The following is a 9,829-nucleotide window of genomic DNA, read 5'->3' as shown; positions in this document are numbered from 1 at the left end:
CAATTGAAATAGCCAGCTTTACTTAATATCGAACAGGGCAAAGAGGTAACAAACTGAATCGTGAATTGGGCGGGCCGAGCGCAAGCATGAATCAGGGCTAGAGAGTTTAGTTTACATTTTTGAGTGAGGGATCACATACGAGAGTGAAAGCAAACGACTCCTTGTGAGTAATATCTCTATTTCACTTACTCTTGTAAGTACAAAACTAGTGAGAAAGCTTCAGCCAAGAGAAGCAGATGAGAGGAAGAAGAAGGAAGGAGGTAGGTTTTCCAATTTCATTTTTAGGCACATTTCTTTGGTGATTTAATCTTGCAAAAATATCAATTGCTTTAAAAGAAGACAAATGAAGGAATTGAAAAAAAAAATTTGGGTAATGATAAATCAACGAGTTCTTATTTCTAACGACAGGAGAAAGAGTAAGCAAATTAAATTGTTATTTTACATTCACAATTATTATTTTTTATTTCTCTAATTGATGAAATAATAGGCGATTGCCAAATAGAAATAGAGGAAATTTAGTTGTGAATCTAAATTTTTAAGGGGATTTCAAAAAGGAAGGAAGGAATCATTAGTTGAGGTAATAATTTTGATTATCAGAGAATTAGATTGTAAATTATGTTCAAGATATGAAAAGTTAGAAGTTTTTGATATTTTATAATAATATATGATGCATTTGAGGTTACTCTTAAGGATGTTACTAAAATCAAATTTATTTTAGCTTTGAATTTGTAGACTATTTAGTGATAATTAATGAAATTTAATGTTATTTGGAACAGTGAGATTTTTATAGATGAGATAAGACAAGTATGTGAGGACTAATTCAACGAATTGATAATTGGAAAGATCTAACAATAATCAAGTGGGTAATTTTAATGTAATTATTTATTTAATTTCATTTTCTATTTATGTTATTACAATTCCCTTTTTAGTATTATTATTATTGCATGTTTTATAAATTAATGAAGAGAATAATAGAAATAAAAAAAGTGAATTATCATTGCCTGGAATTATTATAGTATAAATAATATAATTAAATGTTAAATATTTAACAACTTGAAAATGAATGAATTACTGAAGTATATAAGGTAATATATATATACGAATAATGATTTATATAAAAATAAAAGTATTGAAAGAAGAAAAATGTACTAATTGAAATGAAAAAAAAAAATGTTAAATGAAAATGAACAAATGAAACAGAATAAGAAATGAGTTGTGTGAAGAATAAGTTATAAATATCTATAATATATAAAAGATTTTGTATATGCTAAGTGTGTAAGAAAGGTCAAAGGACATGCATGCTTTTAATTATATACTTAACAGTTTTATATGAAATTATGATTATCTACTGAATTTACTATGTAAACTCAAATTAAAATACTATATTTTGCAAGCAAGTCTTCTGATAAGTAGAAATTGTTGAAAGAGGAGAGGAACACATCTACAGAAGACGGCGATCTAACGAAAGTAGGTAATATGTGTTTATATTTAAATGTATGTTAAAATGAATAAGTGGTGTTAGTGGCTCTTCAGTATTTGAAGAATATTAGATTTTACTATTAGGTGTAATTATATAAAATATATTAATCGTCCAACTAACTATTCCCACCTCTTTAATTCGAGTCTCCGAGCCAGATCGAGATAATACATCACTAAGAATTCTCTTAATCGAGCATAAAATTCGATGCATAATGGAATTGAAAATACGTTAAAATTTAATTTAGGATAATTTAAACTCTAATTTCAACAAACTTATAACATAACTAAATGTCATAATGAGGTGAAATTAATAGCAACAAAAAGTGATATGATCTCACTCACTACAGGAAAACTGTCTATTACCGGCGGAATTTTCAGGCGGAATTGTTTCCGACGGTTTTTCCGGCGCATTTCCGACGGATTAAGGTCAAATTTTTCCGACTATTTTTTCGACAGAATTTCCGACGGATTTGCCGTCGGATTTTTTCCGGCAGAGTTTCCGACGACATTTCCGACGGATTTCCGACGGACATTAAAAAATTCTAAAAAAATTATTAATAATAAAATTTAGATTTTTTATTTAGTTAAATTAAGTTAAATAATTTAATAATGTATTGTTAAATTAATTTATTGAAAATAAATATTTTCCGACGACATTTTAACTAATTCATTATTTTATTATTAAATTAAATTAATTAATTTTAAATATATATATATATATATATAATTCTCAAACCAGTCTAGCCTTATGCATTCATGGCTATAAATATAAATAATAATAAATAAAATAAAATAAAATTAAACACTTTCAACTATAAATCTAATTCAACATCATGTTGCTGGATCCTTACCCTCTCTAAAATTATTAAAATCACATAAGAAGTTAACTCCTCAATAATTTACTAGATCCTATAACTGCTATCAATACATGGAAATAGAAATAATATGTATATAATCATTCAATCTAGATCAATATGAATAATTATAATAACCATGAGCAGTAAAAATTAATGCAACAAGTATCAATCAGTAAGTAGTGAAAATCAAGGTGATTAGTAATCATAGAATAATCAGTAAACTCTTTCATTTTATATCGGTATCAATTACAACATGTGAAATTATAAATCTTTGCATATACACAAAAGAGTAAACTTTGATATGCCAAATCATTATAAGTATCATGTGAATAGAAATGTTTCTATGATGTTTTAAATTATAGATTTTTTGTTAGATTGTTTAATACTTATTGATGACTATAGATAGCTCTGGTTTGACTTAAAGGATCGACTGAATAATTCTTCCAAGTTAAATATTGGGGCGTCACATCATGTTTATCAGTAGCGGGGGATTTTAATACAAATAAATTTGATGGAAACTATATATATAAAATTTATATCATGAATGTTAATATGTTTATTATGCCATGCATCTTTTTCTATTTATAGCATACCATATCGATGCATGTTTATTATGTATCACTATCATGCATTAATATCATCATGTATCTTGTAACATGAATTATGTATCAATTTCATCAGTCTTATTATGTGATTGTATATGTAGCATCCTTCATTGCGTTAATGTCATATCATATTATTTATGCAAATATCATATCATGCAATGTCCTATTAGTTTATATGCAATTATATCATGTATACATGTCCTATAATACCATTAATAAGTACGACAATATATCCGGCTCATGTGGTGTTTTCTGTACGTATCAAGTCCTATAAGCCATTCAGACCAAACAAAAATGAGTATTATTATTCATATTAGTCTTGTAAATAAGAATTAGTCATATCCATCACAATTTAGGTGACTTCATACACTAATTCATTACTTTTTACTTGACGATGAATCATATCAATCAATCTCCATATGCATTCTATTATATTACTTAGGATTACACCATGAATTTATTTGAATGAAAGTTTGTTGGCTCACCCTTTCTCGGATTGACTTGAATTAATCAATCATTCCCAACCAATCTTTCTTTCTTTCACACACACACGCTAAATCATACATATCATAATTAATATTAGTAATTATCATATGTCATGTACATATCCAGTGCAATTGATATAACATGTAAATATATATCCAGTGTACTTATTAACATGTGTATGCCTTATGCATGTCATGTGGAATGAACAAAAGACTTCATGCATATAATATATTTCAAGTTCAAATTAGATACACTAGTTTCTACTAATTTTATATGAGTTATTATTATATTCATTTCATATAAACAACATATATACAAAGCAACCTACTAAAATCTTAATATGATCATATTATAATGTTCAGAATAATAACATCTACTACATATAAAAAGTTAATTACATAGTAAAATCATCAAAATCACGAAATAATGCATTTTTTTTGAATTTGAGTGCAAAAAAATTATAGAAATCAAAACCTCTGAAAACAAATATAGGGTAAATATTGCCTACTATGATTAGAGCAATTTTTATAACTAAGAGAATGAACAGAAATGCCTCAAAATGAATTTCTCTCTTTCTCCTCTCCCTCCTCTTCTCTTCCCCTTCCTCTTTTCTTCCTATATTCTCTCCTCACATGGCCATGTAAATGAGGATGGGAGGATGGTGGTGGTGAGGGTATTAAAATGAGATAATGGAAATAAATTTAATATATATATATAACTTGCATCAATGCGCTCATTACTGCAATGTTGTAGTGCTGCCCCAAGTTATTTACAACAGAAGAGCTGACGCTATAGCGCTAAGGCACAGTGTCGCCATGCTCACACCATCATAACCTTCCATACAGAGAAGCTAACATCACTGTGCTCGCTAGCATGATACCACAACACTCTTAGTGAGACTTCCATGCATGCAAGGCTTTCCAAGCAAGGTTCATGTTGGATATGTGGTGCCCCAGGCATCCATAGTGAAAGGATTCGTCTGACATTCTGATTGAACTCCATTCCAGTTGCCTTGCTCGGACCTGAAAATATCAACCACATATAATGAGCTTTACAAAGCCCAGCAGGTCACCAAAGCCTACAACTGAAATCAAAACACGGTACTGCTATCAATATGCATGTCAGTCAATCAAATCAGAAAATAAGAAACACTGATTAAGACGATCCATATTGATTTTTTTGATTATTAAGCATTAATTCAACATTTAAGTGCTTTAATGTTGTCAGAATTAAACAATTTAGAGTTCGTTGGGTTCGTCTTGTCAAGTTGCTTGATTGGGCAATAAACATGCCAAAATTTGACATCATTTGATTATCTAATTAATATCTTGAGATTTTTAATTATGGATTGGGGCTCAATCATGCTCGAATTGGACTATTTTTTATGTCATTGGATTCGTCTTATTGAGACATTTGATTTGACTATAAGTGTTGAAATCAGAGCAAAGACGATCTTTGATATATTATTAAAAAATTATCTTGACTGGGCATGACTTTCAAAGCAAAATTAAGTTGGAAACTTCAAAAACTAAATTCGGGATTATCGGAGCTTCGATTTCAGCAAACTTATAGATGAACTAAACATCTCGGAAATACAAATCCAACGACACCAAATTTGACCCAATCCAAGCTCAAATTGGTCCAAATCAAAAGCTCGAAGCACATTCAAAAGGTTCAAACCATAATTTAGATTATCAAACAGTTTTCAAATATGACATGCTTTATCATCGAATCGAGCGGCTCGATGAGAAGAACGAGCCTAAGATTGTCAAATTCTGATATCATTAAGACATTCAAATGCCCAATAAATAGTCTATGATCAAAGGATTCAATATCGGCCATCCATTCAAACCACTCACAATTTATCCTTGATATTCCTGCTATTTAATGATCATGCTACTCTTAGAAAACTATAAATAGACACCTCATTTTTCATAGAAGGGGACCCCTAGGGGGGGTGAGGCCCAAGTAAGAAGAGAATGAAGAGACTCCTCCTTGACCACCGTCGGACTTTCACACGGCAGTCGACTGACGCCGAATTTCTGCCCGTGCAGTAAACTCGGCCTCGTACTGCATCACTGACTTGCGGCCTTGTTCCAATCTCATAAAAGCTTCCTGTATCTGTCGCTGAGCTGACGGTGGTACAAACCACATCCTGAACACTGCAGTGAACTCTCACACGGCAGCCGACTGACGCCGAATTTCTGCCCGATCACCAACTGACACCGTAATTAAGCAAGGAAACAAGAATAGAAGGAAGAAAAGGAAGAGACGAATAAAGTTCTCCGGTCACTAGAATCTTTCTCGATCACCGCCGAACTTCTACCTGGTAACCTACCAACGGTGGAGTTATGCCCGAATGACATCTGACGCCGGAGTTCTGCCCGGCCGCCGACTGACGTCAGACTTCTACCAGACATCGGACCTTTGCTCGTAGCTGGATTTTTACCTGACTCCAGGCTTTTACCTGACGCTGGACTTCTACCTGAGGACGATCTTTTACCATACGTTCGACCTCCGCTCATCGCCAGATTTCTACCCAATGACAAACTTCTACCCGTCGTTGGACTTTCGCCGGGCTTCTAACCGACACCAAACTTCTATCATTGACAGACTTCTATGCAATGTCGGACTTTCACCCGCTACAATATTCTTACCTGACACCAGACTTCCGCTCGTCGTCGGATTCCTTCCCAATGTTGGACTTCCTCCCGTCGTCGGATTCAAATCGTCCTGGACGATCCTGAGAGGAAAATTCAAATCAGAGAGGAACAGTAAGGGAACGAGGTCTCACACTTATGTCCATCGTTGGATATTCATCGGACTTCTATCTGACGCTGGACTTCTGTTTATCACTGAACTTCTACCCGACATCGTCCTTCTGACCTCCGTCGCCAGACAATAGCCTTTATGACCTCCATCGTCCGCCGACTATGATCCTTTCGACTTATGATGCCCGCCGACTACAGTCCTTTCGACTTATGTTGCTCACCGACTACGGTCCTTCCAACCTCCGTCACCCACCGATTATGACCCTTCCGACCAAGCAAACACGTCAACAGTGATTCTTCTCATTTCCACCATATAACACACTCTATATGATGCATATTTGTTACATCAAGCTAATGTCTTCCCCCCAATAAAGGGTCTCATTTGTAATCAACTGCAAATACTAGTGGATTCACTCAAATTGGGCTAAACCCCGTGGTTTTCCCCCTTTTAGGGGTTTTCACATAAAAATCTTGGTGTCTATTATGAATATTGCACCCTCTCTCTTATCTTATTGTGTGCTGGATCTTCGTATAAAGCTAAGACTTTAAACTTTATATTTCTCTACCGCCGCGGATATTCCAGGACGCAACAATCTTAAATTTATTTTTAAAAAATTTCAATTTAAATATGTTTCAAGATTTATGCCCATCAAAATGAATTTCAATGATGCATCAATTATGTATTAAAAAAAATTCAATAAAAAAAGAATAAAATTGAATTCAATTGCTAAAAAAATACATACACAAAATAAAAAAGAGTAAAATAACATTATTGCATCACAAAAGATGAATATTAACAATAAAAAATTGCATGTAGCTCATCTTGATCTTAAGTATCTGATATATGTAGGAATTTGACTTAATTGATCTTATCTTTAAAAAAAATTTCCACATTTAACATTAATTCCAAAAATAAAATGTTAATTTTGTCAGCAGTGTCGGTGGCCCTTTCGTAGCCTCGTCCTAACACTGTGAGGCTAGCGGTCTTCCCTCAGACAACGGCGGACGCGCGTCTTATTCATCCATTCCCAAAAAATCGGCCCTCTTCACTCGAAGAGTCCAACTTTATCCCTCCGATCCCTTTCCTCTCCGCTCACTCGCTCCGTGGAGTCTCCTTCCACTTGTGTCCTTCGGCCAGTCTCCGATTCAAGGTTCGCCCGTGAATCGACCGCTTCTCCCTTCTTTCTCTCCTAATTATTCCGAAAGGTACAATTTTTGCGATTTTTTCTTATTCTCGACGCTGCAAAGTTGGTGTATGAGCGTCGGTTTCCGCTAAAAAGCTTGATTCCGCTCTTTTGTGTGTGCATATTGCTTTATGTTCTCTGTATAGTGATTTATTCTCAGAGATTGGTTCTTCAAGGTGGATCGTAATTGTTTTGAATTAATTTTTCTTGAGAAACTATTTTCCAATTGTAAATCTCCCTTAACCTAATCATACAGGGACAGAGTTATTGCAGCGATATAATTTGTTCCTTCATTTGTTTTTAAACTAATTGTTGTTGTAGGGTTAGGGATCTGTGTATTGCTTGTTCCTGATTTTCTCTTCCGATATTGTTTTTTTTTTTTTTTCTGTCAGAAAGCCATCTTTATATTGTTTGGCACAAAATGAACCCCCCATTCTTTTATTTTCAACTTAATTTGTGAAGCCTTGTAGAAAATACTAATTTACTTTGCGCAAATAATTGAGTATAATGCTGGTTTCAGTTCAAAATATGTCTATAATTGCTCTCACAGTCTTGATTAATCCCTATAGACTGTTTAGTAGTTCTAGGATTTTGTGAAAGTCTTCAATTTCAGTCCTCTCTTCAGGTGAATGCGTTTAATTCTGTTCCTTGTACTGCAGATATCAAACTTGAAAAACCTGAATTTGAGTTCAATTACAGGCTTTTCTTTTAGGGGATAGTTTTGGTTGGCCATGTCAAGTGTTAGGAATACTCACTGGTGCCACAGATGCATGAGAGCTGTCAAGCCTCTTGGGCGGGACATGCTCTGCCCCAACTGTAGTGGAGGCTTTGTTCAGGAACTTGATGACATGGGAGGCATCATGAATGCTTTTTTCGCAACAGACCCTGATGAATTCCATGACCATAGATTTGGTATAATGGATGCCATTGCTTCCATGATGAGGCAAAGAATGGCAGGGAGGGATCGCGGCTATGATTTCCAACCCAGGCATGATACAATAACTAGTGATGGGATAGGCTTTGGACCTGGTCCATGGCTGCTGTTTCGCGGCCAGGTTCCTGAGGAAAGAGGGTTTGAGATCCTCTTCAATGGTGGTCCTGGTTCAGGGATTCGTCGCACCAACATTGCAGACTACTTCATGGGGCCAGGGCTGGAGGAATTGATAGAACAATTGACTCGGAATGATAGGCGCGGACCTCCGCCAGCTGCAAGGTCATTGATTGATTCCATGCCTACTGTTAAGATCAGTCAGCGGCATCTTCGTGGCGATTCTCACTGTCCAGTGTGTAAGGATAAGTTCGAGTTGGGATCTGAAGCGCGAGAGATGCCTTGCAAACATTTGTATCACTCGGATTGCATCGTCCCTTGGTTAATACGGCACAATTCCTGCCCAGTCTGTCGCCAAGAATTGCCAACACATGGTACTGGGGGCAATTCTCGCTCGGGTTCAAGTAACAATAGTTCAGCTGTTAGTGAAATACAAGTAGGGAGTAGTAGTGATTCTGGTGATAGGGATAATGGGGGTAGAAATCAAGGAAGAAGAAATCCTTTCTCATTCTTTTGGCCTTTTCGCTCTTCAAACTCCAATGCCAGTTCCTGATAGCCACAGGGTGAAGGCACTGGTTCTGTCTCTGATGGTGAATTAGAGTTGTTTGGATGGCCTTTCAATACTGGCTGGCACCTAAATCTGCAACTCATGTTTTGGTGAAATCTGAAACAATGGCTCTTTTATAATATATTTCTTATATGTTAGTGGTGGCATGCTTTCCTTTAATAGCTATGTTTTGTAATTTGTTTTTTTTTTTTTTTTTAATTTCATGGTGTTGCTCTTCAGAATTATCCTTAAAAGCTGTTATTTCTTCAAGTTTGGTGAACTCGTTCTGCCATCTGATGATAGGAAGTCAGTTTGGAACTTTTTTTTAATCTGATTATGGTTTGTTTGTTGTCACCATTTCATTCATCACTTGTTATGCCATTGATTCTGAATTGTCAGGGCAGACGTTCTGAATTTAAATATTAGGAAAAATTATAGCATAGAATAGCCCATTTGGCATTTTTTTAATTTCTGTTCTTCCATTTATAATCATTGTGAAGTCTAAATTGGTTTATTTTACGTATGTTCTTTGTTTCTGATTAGCTGAGAAACATGAGAACAGCATCAAAAGTTATCTTTTTTCAACAATGGGCATAGTCATCCATCCAGTCTTTAATAACTATGAGCCTTTGATGATATCATCTCTTCTGTTAATGTGCTGTAAGTTATGTAGCATAGAACTGGATGGTTAGTAAGAAGTTTAATTATTCTCATTCAAATATATGTTGAAAAGGAATGTCTTTATGATTGCTAATCATTTTTCAATGATCTTCTGAAGAAGTTGATACTTGACTTTGTTGTTGCATAGGATTTGAGAGAAGCAGTAAACAAGGGCAATATTTATAGAAGAAT

At 34.6% G+C, this 9,829-nt stretch overlaps 1 protein-coding gene across 4 annotated transcripts; it reads left to right on the top strand.

Moving 5' to 3' along the window:
* Nucleotides 1–7,188: 7,188 nt before the first annotated feature.
* On the top strand, nt 7,189–9,306 carry LOC110102263 (probable E3 ubiquitin-protein ligase RHC1A). Of its 4 annotated transcripts, none has more exons than XM_020830520.2 (2): nt 7,189–7,404; nt 8,082–9,306. In XM_020830520.2, exon 2 carries the CDS (start codon nt 8,114–8,116, stop codon nt 8,981–8,983), a length of 870 nt encoding a protein of 289 aa, XP_020686179.1. In that variant the 5' UTR covers nt 7,189–7,404; nt 8,082–8,113; the 3' UTR covers nt 8,984–9,306. The 4 variants fall into 4 exon arrangements, with proteins under 4 accessions (XP_020686179.1, XP_020686178.1, XP_020686181.1 ...); XM_020830519.2 differs by having other exon boundaries at nt 8,042–9,306; XM_020830522.2 differs by having other exon boundaries at nt 7,193–7,349.
* The last annotated feature ends 523 nt before the right edge of the window (nt 9,307–9,829 follow it).

Source organism: Dendrobium catenatum, unplaced genomic scaffold, assembly GCF_001605985.2.
Source record: "Dendrobium catenatum unplaced genomic scaffold, ASM160598v2 fragScaff_scaffold_1083, whole genome shotgun sequence".
Taxonomy (NCBI): Eukaryota; Viridiplantae; Streptophyta; class Magnoliopsida; order Asparagales; family Orchidaceae; genus Dendrobium; species Dendrobium catenatum.
Note: the sequence above shows the minus strand (reverse complement) of the source record. Positions and strands in the feature narration are given on the sequence as shown.

Excerpts from the sequence above, each read along its gene's own strand:
- LOC110102263 (XM_020830520.2), top strand. The coding sequence starts at position 8,114 with ATGTCAAGTGTTAGGAATACTCACTGGTGCCACAGATGCATGAGAGCT.